The sequence below is a fragment of the Gopherus evgoodei genome, chromosome 21 (assembly GCF_007399415.2).
Source record: "Gopherus evgoodei ecotype Sinaloan lineage chromosome 21, rGopEvg1_v1.p, whole genome shotgun sequence".
Lineage (NCBI taxonomy): Eukaryota > Metazoa > Chordata > Testudines > Testudinidae > Gopherus > Gopherus evgoodei.
This window is the reverse complement of record NC_044342.1, coordinates 1,757,405-1,773,983: the sequence shown is the minus strand read 5'-3', so window position 1 is coordinate 1,773,983 and position 16,579 is coordinate 1,757,405. Positions and strand designations below refer to the sequence as shown.

At 40.1% G+C, this 16,579-nt stretch overlaps 2 protein-coding genes across 2 annotated transcripts; both read left to right on the top strand.

Annotated features, from left to right (window-relative positions):
- The first annotated feature begins 1,666 nt into the window (after positions 1-1,666).
- Positions 1,667-2,665, top strand: LOC115638386 (olfactory receptor 6N1-like). The gene has a single exon (XM_030539975.1). The coding sequence runs from the start codon at positions 1,667-1,669 to the stop codon at positions 2,663-2,665; it is 999 nt and encodes a 332-aa protein (XP_030395835.1).
- An 8,515-nt stretch (positions 2,666-11,180) lies between these two features.
- On the top strand, positions 11,181-12,146 carry LOC115638385 (olfactory receptor 10A7-like). Its single transcript, XM_030539974.1, has one exon. The coding sequence runs from the start codon at positions 11,181-11,183 to the stop codon at positions 12,144-12,146; it is 966 nt and encodes a 321-aa protein (XP_030395834.1).
- The last annotated feature ends 4,433 nt before the right edge of the window (positions 12,147-16,579 follow it).

Here is a 16,579-nt window from a genome sequence, read left to right as displayed (position 1 = left end):
GGAAAGGTTAAAAAAAAGGGCATGTTCACTTTTGAAAAAAGGAGACTGAGGGGCGACCTTATAATAGTCTTCAAATATGTTAAGGGCTGTTACAAAGAGGATGGACATAAAAAGATATGCTTCAGAAATATGCATTGACACTAGTTACATTTATAATACGGTTTGACAAGTTACAAAACTCTCTATACACCATGAAAACCCAACCCACCAGTTTGTAACAGCTCCGTAACTTGTTGCTTTGTTCTATATTTTTCTCATCTCTGTTTTGGATACTACATTACAAACCAGGGCTCAAAGGATGGCCACCTGAAAGGTGATTGCCCATCAACTTTGATGACACGTAGCTAGAGGCATCAGCTTGTCCTTTGTCTTTGAGAAACCAGTCTACCTGCTCTTGCTGTCCAGAGGGCCGTGTTTACAACTTATATGTAAACTGAGGTATCCAGTGAAGTACGTGCTGGGCTAGGCAGTCATCCAATGAAGAGTAAAGGAAACACCGTCAGTAAAATGTAACAGAACAGCACTGTGTACACTTTGAATAACATTTCTGAGAATGATCTGGAGACAAAATATTCTTCACTGATGAACTCTATGACCACTTTTTTATCATGAATGTATTGAAGAATTTTTCTGTCTGTTCTCAGACAATTCAACAAAGAAAGCAATAGAAATGCCGAAAAGCTACAATTCATCAATCCTCTCGAGAAATGCCAGTGGTGGAGAATTGGCCAAGAGATCATACAAGTGGGCATTGATTTAAAAAAATGTAAGTTAGGGGGCCAGTGTTACCTCACATGTCATTTAACAGCTGCATTAATTATCTGAAAGAGGCATGTTAATGAAATACCCAAAGTATTTTCAAATACCTCTCAGAATGACACACAGGACAGAAGGAAACAGACAGAGCTAGAAGTTACAACATGGACAGAAAAATTTATCTATCTATCTATCTATCTATCTATCCACATCACTGTTGATCACACTGATTAGTCAATTAAGGCCCTGATCCTACAAAGATTGGCCATATGCTTAATTTTGCACACTATAATCTGTCCCATTGATTTAAATTTGTTCCATGATTGGGCTCCAAGTATGATATGGTGAAAAACTAAAAATAAATGAGTGATTGTAAAGTGATATAGTTGCCGAAAAGTACAGCGTAGAGAAATCAACCCATCCTTCCATCTGTCCTCTGTTAGGAATGATCACATTGAAATGGACATAAAACAAATCTACACTGATGGGCGTAAACATAAAAAGCAAACATGATGACAAGAGAAAGTTGTTTCTATATTTCTGAATGCAGAAAGTTGTGCATGGTCTCTCAGCTGAGCGGTGAAACGACTGACCAAAGGTTGGAAACAAAACCCAGGTCTTCTGAGTTCCATGCTGTAATGCAGCCCACCCACAGTGCATTGGAGAGGTGCCACCCCAGCAATGGATCATGTGACAAGAGAAATATACAAGCAATATTGTTGATGCCTCCAGCAACAGTCATAGCTGATGCTAAACACCCCAGCCCAGTTTCTTCAAGTAAGACTATGGCTGGTAATCATCAGAGGGGAGTGTTTGAGCAATAAGTGAATTATAATGTTGGCACTGTACAACAAAAGCAAATGTCTCTTTATTATCATTGCAGCATTCTCTTTCCTCCTCTCCTCATCCCATGGATACTCCCCGTGGCACACATGAAAGCAGAAATCAAACGTCCATCATGGAATTTATCGTCCTGGGATTTGGGAATGTCCCAGAATTGCAGATTCTCCTCTTCCTGCTGTTCCTAGTGATCTACATTATGACTATGGCCGGGAACATCCTCATTGTTGCGATAGTTGTGGCTGATCATCACCTTCACACCCCCATGTACTTCTTCCTGGGGAACCTGTCCTGCTTGGAGACCTGCTACACCTCCACTGTCCTGCCCAGGATGCTGGCCAGTCTCCTGACTGGGGACAGAACCATTTCTGTGAATGGCTGCTTCATGCAGCTTTACTGTTTTGGTGTCTTGGCATGTTCAGAATGCTACCTCCTGGCAGCGATGTCTTATGATCGGTATTTAGCGATATGTAAACCACTGCACTATGTGTCCATTATAAATTATAGATTCTGCTTCCAGCTAGTGACTGGGTCTTGGATTAGTGGATTTGTAGGTGCTTCTATAATAGTATCTTGGATATCAATGTTAATGTTCTGTGGTCCCAATGAAATTGACCATTTCCTGTGTGAATTTAACGTAGTGATAAATCTCTCCTGCAGTGACACCCAGAGCATGGTACTTGTGGCTTTCCTGCTGTCCTCCTTATTCACACTACCACCATTTCTATTAACCCTGACTTCCTACATTTCTATCATCACCACCATCCTGAGAATCCCTTCCACCACTGGCAGGAAAAAAGCATTTTCCACCTGCTCCTCTCACCTCATCATGGTGACCATTTTCTATGGGACCCTAATCATAGTTTACTTGCTTCCAGACATCAAGACACTTCAAAGCATGACCAAAGTCTTCTCGGTCTTCTACACCATTCTCACACCACTGGTCAACCCCCTCATCTACAGCCTGAGAAACAAAGAGGTAAAGGAGGCCCTGAGGAAAGTGGTCAGGAAACTTGGTTCTTTCACAGCAGTTCCGAGAATTCAAGCTAATGTCTGTAGACCAAAATGAACATGGAGACTGTGTGATGCAGTTCATGTGATCTAAACTCCAAGTCCAATCCTGGACTCTCTGGCTCAAATCAATCCTTAATAAATTTCATCCCATTGAAACAAACTATATGGAATGTGAATCCTACTGAAATCAATGTGATTTACAGATGTTCGCTGAATGTGCCATGTGGTGTATTGAAGACTGTGTTAAAATCACAACCTATCATTCCAAGTTTGGAAAGGGTTTACTGGTCCTGCATCCAGGCAAAGGGCTCTGTAGGGAAGCCTGCAATCTAGGACTAGGAGTCAATCTGCACAGAGCCATTCTAGAGCAAGGTGGGGTGAATTATGCCTAAGGGAGAAGCCTGCTTTGTCTCTCACTGGTCTGGAAGTTTTGTGAACTTATTTTTCTGTAGTCCAAGAAATAAAGTCATGTTATGTTGCAACCTTCCAGCAAGAGTGTTGTATGTTTGCATCTAATTTCTCTGTGTTTATGCAGTGATCATAAAATTCAAGTGCCCATCAGGCTGCTGGTTCTTCTCAGTAGAACTAGTCAGTAATTCCATCCACCTCCCCTCCCTCCGAAAACATTTTGGGGGAAATCCATTTTCAGCTACATTTTTTGATGATTATTTTTGTTGCTGAGGTTTTCAACAACAGAGATCAACCACCATGCTTTGTTTTTAATTGAAAAAAGACATTTCCCAAGGGAAAGTCAATTTTGATGAAATAGCCACTTTCTGCCTGAATTCCTCCCCTCTGCCCCTCTCGCCCATGTTTCTAAAGGAAAATCTCCAACCATCTCTATACTGAGCTAGATTTCTCATTAACTTTCTGGACTGATATTTTTCATATATTATGATCATTCATGGAGGGGTGGATGAGTGGATAGCATGCTTGTCATTTGGTGAAACATGCAGGTTAAATTGCTGTGACCATGGTGATGCTTCCCAGAGAATCCCGGGGTTTGGAGGCACTTTGTCACCCTCTGCCCAGGGAGACTTGTCTGTGCCTGGTGTGGATCAGCTCCCTGAAACTGTGAGCTCTGGCCACACAAGCTTGTCCTTCCAAGATTCTACAGGCCTACACATGTTGATCACAACATATGATATACCTCATCCAAAGCACCGACTGCCCCAACAACAACAACATGGGTGAAACTAGACAATCACTACGCTCACAAATGAACTCACACAGAATGAACTCACACAGAAAAATGATAAAAGACAAAAAAACGCTATCCCTCATGGGCAAACACTTTTCACAAAACGATCACTCCATATCTGACATCTCAGTCCTCATCCTCAAAGGAAACCATTCAAAAGGCAAGCTTGGGAGCTTAAATTCATCACTCTGCTAGACATCAAAACTCATCAATGCCTCCTGAGCCAGTAGGGCACAGCTGAAAAATTCAGGATTGCTCCCCTCCCAAATCTCAGCCACATCCTCTGGGAAGCATTGATCCTTCGAGTAGGCTGATCAGAAAGAATTATTATTTTAGAAGAGATGCTGACCATGTCAGGGCCTTCCATTGAACAAAACACTTCACAAACCAACAGCATACAAACACATATTGCTTCCAGAGTTCAAATCATGACTTAATGGTAAGAAATGTTCCACATTTGCCATGATGCTTGTCAAAAGATCCATAATTCTGTGTAGTTTTGCTGGCATTATTCTTTTTATTTGTTTTCAGGATACTCAATAAGATTATAAACTTTATGAACTATGACTGGGATTTTCAAAGGAGACAAAGTTAGATGATCAAATCCCATTGACTTTCAATGACAATACATTAATCACATGGTTTTATTGCTTTAAACAGTAAAAAAGAGTGTGAGAAAGGAATTTCTTCCAGATTTTCTTATACATTACCAACTTTACTCGAGTTGGAAATCCGTAAAAATGGTCATATTTGCCCTTATATTTCATTTGGAAAATTAAGATGGAGAACATTCCTTTTTCAACCAACTAATTGATAAGGCATCAGCATGGAACTCAGAAGGCCTGGTTACATTCCTGGCTCAGCCGCAGACTCCCTGGATGTCCTTTGCTGAGTCACTTAATCTTCTTCATTGTTCAGTGGTCATCCACAAGAAGAGAGAGCACGAAACCAAATCCCTGTCTGTATGGGGATAACATAGGCCACCCTCAAAGAGGTGCTGCAAATGTAAATATCTGTTAAGGTGCTTATATTAAAGTGATGCGGATCACATAAATACCTAGATATATAGAAAGACTATCATTCAGATTTGGTAAATAAAGTGAGTGCTAAGTTTTAAGCATGAATAGCCTCACTGAAACCAATGAGGTGTAAGATGATGCTTAAGTGGGATTAAATGAGCATGTGTTAAACTTCTATTGACTTCCACATGACTATGCATAGGTTTCAAGTGAAGCACATGTTTAAGTGCTTCACTATAATGAGGTCAAAATTTGGTAGCAAGTCCTTACTTGACATGGAGAATACACCATGGAATAGGGTTGTGGTGGATTCTCTGTCACTGACAATCTTTCAATCAACATTGGATGCTCTGTTTTGTTTTAATGTAGACACTCTAGTTCAAACACAAATTACTTAGCAGGAATTCTCTGGCTTGGTTTATACAGAAGCTCAGACTAAACGATCACAACAGACCCTTCTGACCCTGGAATCCATGGATTTATGACAATGACCTACCTACCCTATCCAAAGCAGGCTGATCTATCCCGGGTAGTTCTGCTTTTAACGTGACAGGAACAAATTTGAATTCGCTGCATGGAAGTTCATACAGTTATGACATGATTCCATGAGCAGTTACTACCCACTGTAATGTTTCCCACTGTAAGTAGTCACCATGAGGTAAATGGCACTAATTGAAACAGGATTGCTTGTGCTCTCCTTTTAGGGTAAGATCTGAAGCCAACAGGTTTCTCTCATTGAATCATGCTCATGGGTTTGCAATATGGATCCCTTAATTCAGTTTCACACTGGTGTAACATAGGGTATAGCTATACATGGAGCTAGGGGTGTAATTACCAGCTCATGTAGATTACCTGTGTTCGCGGTCATTGAGACGGTGTGCTAAAATAGCAGAGCAGTTGTAGTAGCACAGGCAGCGGCAAGCAGCAGTAACATGAGCTCATCACTTTGATTTACAAACCCACTCAGACACCATCAGCAGAGGCTCAAGTGTCTGTACCTCTGCTCCCCCGGCAGGTATCTGTACCTCTGCTCCCCCAGCTCCAAGTGTAGATATAGTCTTAAAAGAGAATTTGACTCAGTAGGTCTGAATCTCATTGAAGCTGCTTTGGACCACATTAACCATATAAAAATGCATATAAATGGCTTTCACATCCACTACAAGGCTCTCGGACATACACAGAGCCACATGAATTGGCCTTAATGCGAATGAGAATTAGGTCCAGGAACAAGACATAAGTTTCCACTGAAAAACCTAATGTTGCAGCCTTTTGCAGCCTAATCAGAGAGAAGCAGTGGGACCACATGGGTATAAAATTCTCCGGTGTGCGGAGCGCAGGAGTTTCAGCATAATCACTCCCCAAAGTTTATGTACCTATTGGGTTCCGGGAATTGGGCGAGCCCAAGGTTTATGTAAGAAGGCTGAAGTAGACCACAGAAATCAGCACTTTCTTCTGGCAGATAGCTGAGCACAAGGAGCTGGAGGTAGGGGGAACTTATTTTGGATCTGACTGAATTTAGTTAGCATTCACTTTTGCATGGACTGAAAACATAGCTGAGGACGTTGCTTTTGCCCTTGTGACAATCTCAGTATAGAATCCAGGGGCAAATTCTTATTTCTAACAATGAATTTTCATCTGCGGAGTATCAGCCCTTTTGAATGAAGCAGCTGGCATGGGAACCCACAAGGGGAGAGGCAACTCTAGATTTAATCCTGAGTGGAGCACAGGAGCTGGTCCAAGAGGTAATTATAGCAGGACCGCTTGGAAATAGTGACCATAATACAATAACATTCAACATCCGTGTAGTGGGAAGAACACCTCAACAGCCCAACACTGTGGCATTTAATTTCAAAAGGGGGAACTATACAAAAATGAGGGGGTTAATTAGACAAAAGTTAAAAAGTACAGTGACTAAAGTGATATCCCAGCAAGTTGCTTGGGCCCTTTTTAAAGACACTATAATAGAGGCCCAACTTCAATGTATACCCCAAATTAAGAAACACAGTAAAAGAACTAAAAAAGAGCCACAGTAGCTTAACAACCATGTAAAAGAAGCAGTGAAAGATAAAAAGACTTCTTTTAAAAAATGGAAGTCAAATCCTAGTGAGGCAAATAGAAAGGAGCACAGACATTGCCAGCTTAAGTGCAAGAGTGTAATAAGAAAAGCCAAAGAGGAGTTTGAAGAATGGCTATCCAAAAACTCCAAAGGTAATAACAAAATGTTTTTAAGTACATCAGAAGCAGGAAGCCTGCTAAAAAAACAGTGGAACCCCTTGATGATCAAAAAACAAAAGGTGCGCTTAAAGACGATAAAGTCATTGCAGAGAAACTAAATGGATTCTTTGCTTCAGTCTACACGGTTGAGGATGTTAGGGAGATTCCCAAACCTGAACTGGCTTTTGTAGGTGACAAATCTGAGAAACTGTCACAGATTGAAGTGTCACTAGAGGAGGTTTTGGAATTAATTGATAAACTCAACATTAACAGGTCACCGGGACCCAATGGCATTCACCCAAGAGTTCTGAAAGAACTCAAATGTGAAGTTGCGGAACTATTAACTAAGGTTTATAACCTGTCCTTTAAATTGGCTTCGGTACCCAATGACTCGAAGTTAGCTAATGTAACGCCAATATTTAAAAAGGGCTCTAGAGGTGATCCCAGCAGTTACAGACCGGTAAGTCTAACATCGGTACCAGGCAAATTAGTCAAAACAATAGTTAAGAATAAAATTGTCAGACACATAGAAAAACATAAACTGTTGAGCAATAGTCAACATGGTTTCTGTAAAGGGAAATCGTGTCTTACTAATCTATTAGAGTTCTTTGAAGGAGTCAACAAACATGTGGACAAGGGGGATCCAGTGGACATAGTGTACTTAGATTTCCAGAAAGCCTTTAACAAGGTCCCTCACTGAAGGCTCTTACGTAAATTAAGCTATCATGGGATAAAAGGAAAGGTCCTTTCATGGATTGAGAACTGGCTAAAAGACAGGAAACAAAGGATAGGAATTAATGGTAAATTCTCAGAATGGAGAGGGGTAAGTAGTGGTGTTCCCCAAGGGTCAGTCCTAGGACAAATCCTATTCAATTTATTCATAAATAATCTGGAAAAGGGGGTAAACAGTGAGGTGGCAAAGTTTGCAGATGATACTAAGCTACTCAAGATAGTTAAGACCAAAGCAGATTGTGAAGAACTTCAAAAAGATCTCACAAAACTAAGTGATTGGACAACAAAATGGCAAATGAAATTTAATGTGGATGTAAAGTGATGCACATTGGAAAAAATAACCCCAATGATACATACAATATGATGGGGGCTAATTTAGCTACAACGAGTCAGGGAAAAGATATTGGTGTCACCGTGGATAGTTCTCTGAAGATGTCCATGCAGTGTGCAGAGGTGGTCAAAAAAGCAAACAAGATGTTAGGAATTATTAAAAAGGGGATAGAGAATAAGACTGAGAATATATTATTGCCCTTATATAAATCCATGGTATGCCTACATCTCGAATACTGTGTACAGATGTGTCTCCTCACCTCAAAAAAGATATTCTAGCACTATAAAAGGTTCAGAAAAGGGCAACTAAAATGATTAGGGGTTTGGAGAGGGTGCCATACGAGGAAAGATTAAAGAGGCTAGGCCTCTACAGCTTGGAAAAGAGAAGACTAAGGGGGGATATGATAGAGGTATGTAAAATCATGAGTGATGTTGAGAAAGTGGATAAGGAAAAGTTATTTACTTATTCCCACAATACAAGAACTAGGGGTCACCAAATGAAATTAATAGGTAGCAGGTTTAAAACAAAGAAAACGAAGTTCTTCACGCAGCGCACAGTCAACTTGTGGAACTCCTTACCTGAGGAGGTTGTGAAGGCTGGGACTATAACAATGTTTAAAAGGGAACTGGATAAATTCATGGTGGCTAAGTCCATAAATGGCTATTAGCCAGGAAGGGTAAAGAATGGTGTCCCTAGCCTCTGTTCATCAGAGGATGCAGATGGTTGGCAGAAGAGAGATCACTTAATCATTGCCTGTTAGCTTCACTCCCTCTGGGGCACCTGGCATTGGCCACTGTCGTTAAACAGATACTGGGCTAGATGGACCTTTGGTATGACCTGGTATGGCAGTTCTTATGCTCTTATGTATATTCAAGGGCTGTTCTGTGCTTAGACTAGGGTGACTCATGAGCCCTGGAATCTCTTTCTCTCCCTCCACAGACTAGCTGTGTGACCTTGGTGGAAAATGGCTTCTTACTTCCCTGTCCCTTGTTTTTCCATCTGCAAAATTGGGGTAATACTGACCTGCCACAGCCAGAGGTTGTCTGACTGGCACACTGATGTCAGTTATTCAGAGGTATTTGGTGGACGATCCTATGTAAATTGTAGGGGACATATTGTGTTAGCTTCACACTGAATTGGACCTTGTTCCATAAATGATCATACTGGTTTCTGTGGAATTACTCAGGGAACAATTCAAATGCTAATCAGTAAGGTCTCAAAGAACTGGCTAACTCCTGATCATTATTGTTATTAGAAATAAATATAAGAACAATGCCCTCTCTCTTTTTTCATAGCTGTCCTACCATAAAATCATAGTTTTCAAAATTAGCTTTAATCCAAAATCAGGCCAAAAATTCAAAATCTCAAGGTTTTATTTTAGTGAAACAAAATATTCTGAAATACTGTATCTGAATAAAGTAAAAAGGCAGTTTTTAATAATCTGAAAACATTTCATTTTGACTCTGTACATTTGATTATATTATCATTGAAATGATAACCATGAAGCAATATTATTCTAGCATAACAATTTTCCATAGACAATTTAGACAAAACTAAATATTCCATCTAAATGTTTAGATTTTATTGAATCATTGTTTTCTTATGGAAAACATTCCTCTGAAAATTTTCAGCCTGCTTTGATTGTTTGGGTTTTTTTTTAAACTTTTGCCTATTTGTCTGCAAAGAGTTGTTACATTTCCTCATATCCTTACGGTCACCTACTCTGGTCTTGGTAAATTTCTTCATACTTTAGATTTTTAATTCCCTTCCTCCACTAAAAAGCATCAGGATTTTTACCTCTCTTTTGTACTATCTCAATTTTTTTATTTTACATTACCCTTTTCTTAAAATTAAAAACAAAAACAACAACAAAAAAAATCAAACAAAGAATCAAAATGGGCTCTGGTCCATATATTATGAAACCATAATCTGTTCCATATGAATTGGAATTATCAACAGTTATTTAGAAATCAATTTGATTCAATGATAATAATGTCACTTTGCATTTCCATAGCAACAGTAATCTGAGGATCTCAAAGAGTTCTATAAATATTAATTATTTTAGACTCACAATTCTACTGAGGGATAAGTAACATTTATCACCCCTTTCTATAACTGGAGAAACTAAGGCACAAAAAGGAGAAGTGGGGTGCCCATCTCCTCTGACTTTTCTGTGTAAAGCCCTCAAGTGCTTTAAAATTCCACCTGGTCATGGTGGACAGAAAGGTAGCTTTTTACAGAATCTCAGTATTATTATTTGACAATCACCAAACAGGGCAGAAAACTCTGTGCCAGTCAGATGGGACTCTAGCAGGGAAATATGCAGCTTGTGCAAATCAGCATGGATCCATCTACTTCAAAGAAACTTTGGTGATCTACGCAATCTCGGGGTATGTATAGTGTGCCGATTAGAACATAGTGTAGTCAATGATGAATTTATGACAATAAGAATTTGTGTGTTCTGATTGGAGAAGGGGGAAAGGTGGGATGATTAAGGGAATTTGAAAGAGGATAAAATTTAAAAAGATTAGTGAAATCTATCCATGTATCCACTGGTCAATTGGGCTACCTATGTAGTAATCTATTTCTCTATCTATAGATCTATTTGTGTGTAATTCTGTCCAACTGAGGGGCCTTTTAAAGGTAGTTCTGATTTTTTCAACAGAAACTACACATTTGAGGGATGTTTCTTTTCCTTGAGACATTTTTTTCTCATTTTGTGACCACAACTAGAATGAACACATACCAATTAACCCAGATTGGCATCTACAGGAAATTTGCCCTAGGGAGAAGGGAAAAGAAGCCCTTATAGTTTTGAGGAAAATTTTCAAGGTCATGTGGGGACGTTAGGCACCAAGGTCCAGATCATTAAAAGTATTTAAGTTCCTAAAATCCCTAGAAATCAATGCAAGTTATCCACTAAATTACCATTGATGATCTCAGCCCCAGCTCCCATGGAATGGCCATGGGAGTTGAAAGCCTGACTTCGATGTGTGCCTTTGAGCTTTTCTCCTTATTTTCTGAAGTGGGTCATTTCTTCACATGATATCTGGGTATTTATTGTCTCCCACAGATGAATTATGCAGAAGAATCAGGAAGGGGGAACCTCACCACAGTGACTGAATTCATTCTACTAGGATTGTCCGACCACCATGACCTTCAGGTGCCTCTGTTCTCCATCTATCTGTCCATTTATACCATTACACTGATGGGGAACATCCTCATCATCCTCATCACCATGGACCCAGCCCTTCACACCCCCATGTATTTCTTTCTCCGGATCTTATCCTTCCTGGAGATCTGCTATACCTCAGTCACTGTCCCCAAGATGCTGGTGAACTTCCTCTCAGACAACAGGGGCATTTCCTACACTGGCTGTGTTGCGCAAATGTACTTCCTTCTCTTCCTTGGAATCTCTGAGTGCTTCCTTCTGGCTGCAATGGCATACGACCGCTATGTGGCCATATGCAACCCACTGAGGTACAGGCTCATCATGAACAGGAGAGTTTGCCTTTTCTTGACAGTTCTCTCTTGGTTCTGGGGTAATGTGGTGTCCCTAGTACAGACAGCCTGGGTTTTCACCTTGCCATTTTGTGGGTCCAATCAGATTAACTATTTCTTCTGTGATATTCCCCCATTGATTAAGCTTTCTTGTATTGATATCCCTCTGTATGAAATGCAGTTGTTTACAGCAGCTATACTAGTCATCTTCACTCCATTTTCTCTCATCGTTGTGTCCTACACCTTTATTATCTCCACCATCTTAAAGATGGCATCAGCTGAAGGCAGACACAAAGCCTTCTCCACCTGTTCCTCACACCTCATTGTGGTGACATTGTATTACGGGAGCTGTGGCCTGATCTATTTAAGACCTAAATCTATTCATTTACTAGACACTAACAAAGTGCTGGCTCTGATATATACAACCATCACCCCGACCTTGAACCCCTTTATCTACAGCCTGAGGAACAAGGAGGTGAAAGAGGCTCTGAGGAGATTGCTGGGGGACAGGATGAAGAGAAAAAATATTTTCTCGTAGAAAGTAATTTGAGCACAGCTCTTGTTCTGATATCAGTAACTCAAATGTACAAATCCTGAGTAGTTCCCTTGAAGTCAGTAGTATTCATAGTTACAGCTGAACTAGTGTCCAAAAACTGCAGAATGAAACACATTTGTCAATTTTTTGTTTGAGTTTAAATTATAAATTTTGGCTAAAGAACTTCATCAAAGTTTCAGAAATGATTATCATATTTGTAGCTGTTTGAAACAAAAAGAGGAAAATCACAAAAAATGCATTTACATTTCACATGGCAATGCATGGGTTATTTTCAACTCAGCTCAAAATTGCAATGAAAAAATTCTGTTTAAAAATCTTATTTTGGAAAACAGTGTTTATGTGCTGTAGGCTAACCATTTTGAGAATGATTTTGAATAAAAGTTCATGTAAAATTGTTGAAAATGAATGTAAATAATAGATAATAAGGTAAAATACAAACTTTCACTAAAAATGAAAAAAAAAAATGAGAACCTCTGAAGGTACCAAATGATGCTAATTTCTTTTTTGTTGTTATTGTTGTTGTAATTTTTTTTCACTATTTCTACTAAACAGAGAGTAGAAAACCAAACAAGAAAAGGAGAGTCCCTTAGTTCCCAGGTGATATTCACAGAGCCTTCATAAAGGCATTGACAATTTCATCGCAAATACAATTTCCCCATCAAGACTTTTCTCAATGGCAATTTCACATACTGGTTCTTCAGGGTGTATTTCTATGGGTTCAGCATGAGGGGTCAGTGTGTCATAAAACATGGACAACAACCTGTATTATCAAGGAAGAAGCTGGAGATGTGCCCAATATAGGTGATGCAGAACAGGAGGAGGATGGTTAAGTGAGATGTGTAGGGGGAAAAAGTTTCAGAGTCCACTTCGTAGAGCATATCTCAGGATGGTGGAGATGATGTACACATAGGACCGGACTATACACAGGAATGGGGTCCACCCTATGAAGATCCTAATGGCAAACAAGATTATCTTCTAAAGGCAGGTGTAACTCCAGCTTCCTTGATTTCATTGACTACCCTGAAGAATAAGATATTGTTCAACGTAAATAAGGTTGGCAAAATCTTGACCTTCCTCTGTTTCTGTTCCAGTGGTGCTCAATCAGCAAAGTGTGTATCCAGGCACTGAAGATAACAGAAACAGTTATTGTTGGAGAAGGAAGAGAACCTGAGACATAAGCCCTTGTATCAGAGGCCTGGTATGAAGCTGGAGGCCTGGGCTAAAGTAGAAGTCAAAGCTTTACTGGAATAAAGCAAAGACAAGCTGTGAGCAAGAGGCAGGACCTGCTCACAGAATCTGCAAGAACAGGGCTGTTATTGTTGCATTACACATTCCTAAGAAGTGCTATGCACAGAGTACTCACACAAATACATCCCAATATCAAGTGGTACTAGAACATCCCAATATAGAGGATAGTATAAAAACATTCTCCAAGGATAACAGGAAAACACTGACTCTTCCTTAAAGATAAGGTCAGGATGACAGTAAACAATAGAGATGTTTTGTTTGAACCAACATGTACAAAGTAATGGGTGATAACTAGCCACGTCAAAGGGCAGTAACTATGCCAGAGAGGAAATATGAAACTTGTTTGTATCATGGTATAAAGATGTATCTCAGAGGGAGTATCATTGTCTGGCCTAGGTAGGAACAGAAAGTCCCACCATTCACTGAGCTGGTCCATTGTTATGACCATACACGTGTTAGTGGTCTGGTAGAGTCTGCGGGTACTAGTACCATGCTTCACAGAGGCTGGGTGCCTTCATCCCTTAACGGATCTTGTCATCATTGGGCAGGTTGCTCAAGGTCTGCCATGCCAGCTGTCTGCACAGGACTGGGGCGGCACACAGAGAGAACACACACATGCAGATAAACATCTATCAACATCTAACGACAATTGTGTGAATCAAATACACCAAGGGATACAGGAAGAATGCAGTGAAACCTGATTTTTTTTCTTCCAAAAGAACAAGTGTCTTCTAAATGAGATTAAGGAGTCATCCACTGGAACTAGTCCACAAGAGATAGTTGCATGCTTTTTTGACCTCAGCTGTGAATTCAGACTGATTTGGGTAAACTAATATCAATGCTTGTGGGTACTTTTATTTTGGTTTAAGCCAGGCTTATTTCATTTTAGCCAAAGGCTTAATTTAAACTTAAATTCACAATTTTAACCTGAAATAAGAGTTCCATAGAGGCTTATGCACAAGTTTTAGGCAAGAAAATGATTGAAGTTCAACCAATGGAGCTTTCTTGTGTCAACAAAGCCATAGTTTGGAGCAATGTTCAGAGTATAAGCATAGAGTATAAGCAAAAGTGTTCACATTGGCCTACCTCTGTTCCCACCAAAGTTAGATTCCTGGTAAAGAAGATAACAAAGGTGAAACTGAAGCTGTGTGGAAATCTGTTTGGCTATAGCTTGTAGCTGCTCTCTTTAATCAATGCATTCCCCCCCCCGAGCCACTAGGGCATAGCACTCAAATTCAGGATCACCTACCTCCCAAATCGCATTGATCCTTCAGGTAGGATGAGCAGAAGCAACAGTTATTTTAAGAGAAATTACACCCAGATCAGAGCCCCTCATGAAACTCAACATTTCACATGAGAGCAGCACACACATTCCTAGTGCTTCCAGAATTCGAATCACAGCTGTAACGGAAAGGAATGTTCCTCCTTTGCCATGGTGGGTGTCAACTGGTCCATAATTTGACAAAGATTTGCTTATGATGTTTGTTTTACTTTTCCAATTTAGCTAATAACATTCTACAGTGTATCAATTGTGGCTCAGCTTCCAAAGGAGCTTGAGGCATTTAGGTGCTCAAATCTCATTGATGTTCAATGGCAATATGCTAATCACATACTTTTATTGCTTTAAACTATAAAAAGAGTGTGCATAAGAGATTTTATCCAATATTTTGTTCTTCTTTTCTAACTTTTCCCCAGTTGGAAAATGGTTAAAATATTCGTATTCGTCCCTATCTTTCATTTAATAAGTTATGGTGGAGAACCCTCATATTTCAATCAATCGAAAGGCAAGGGAGTGAAATTCAGAAGACCTGGTTACATTCCAGGTTCAGCCACAGACTCCCTGGGTGACCCTGGATGCATCACTTATTCTTCCTCATTGTTCAGTGGTCATGAATAATAAGAGAAAGCAGAAAACTGAAGCATACTCCCCTACTATACCACCGCCTGTTTCAAGCAATATATCATCACAAACATACCTTGTTTTTCACCTATGTCTGGTAATAATATTGACTTCCCTCACAAGGATGTGGTCAGCATAAAATCTTCATTATTCTGAAGGTGCTTATATTACAATGGTGAAGACCACAGAATTACCTAGATATACAGGGGGACTATTACCCAGAGTTGGTAAATTGTGTGTTGAGCTTTAAGCATGAGTAGCCTCACTGAATTCAATGACCCTTCAGCTGATGCTTCAGTGGCATATTTTGAGCATGTGTTAAACCCCCATTGATTTTAAAGCAACTACTTACAGGTTTAAAGTGAGACGTGCTAAAATGCTTTGCTATAATGAGGCCAAAGTTCAGTAAGGAGTGTTTGCAGGACAAGGACACTGACCATTTTGAAAATAAGTCTGGATGCTTTGCTTTGCTTTGCTTTGTTTTAAAGTACACTGTTGTTTAAAGATAAATCACTTTGGAAGAATTCTCTGGTCCAGGTTATACAGAAACTCAGACTAAATGATCACAACAGCCCCCGCTGGCCTTGGAATTCACGAATCTGTGACAATTACCTCCCTGGTGTAATATTTCCCACTATGGGTAGTCACTACCAAGTAAATGGCACTCCACATAGCTTTTATACTTGCGCTCTCCATTGAAGGCCAGCTCTGAAGCCCTGTGAAGCCAACAGGTGTCTCTCACTGGATCACACTCATTGGTTCGCAATGCGAGGCCCTAATCTAGATTCACACCTGTGTAATTTAGGCTACGTCTGCCCTTGGAGCTACAGGTGTGATTCCCAGCCCGTGGACACATATTTGTGCTAATCTGTCATTGAGTTAGCATTCTAAAAATAGCAGTGTAGCCACAGTAGCATGGGCAGTGGCAAGTGGCCGTGTGCTAGTCACCTCAAGTACAAAGCCACTCAGACCCCAAGGGCACATACTTCATTCAGCTAGACTGTGCTGCCACCACTCCCCCAGCTTCTAGTGTAGCTGAAGCCTTGAGTAGAATTCAGTTTAGCTGACCTGAGCCTCACTGACACAAAGGCTGCTTTGTACCATTTTAGCAGTGTGAAAAGGGCCTGAAAATGGACATAAATGACATTGACATCCACCCCAAGGCTCTGTTACATTCACAGAGCGACATGAAATCCCTATAATGTGAATGAGAATCAACTCCAGGAACTCTCAAGCAAAAAAAAGACAAAAGTTTCCACTGAAAATC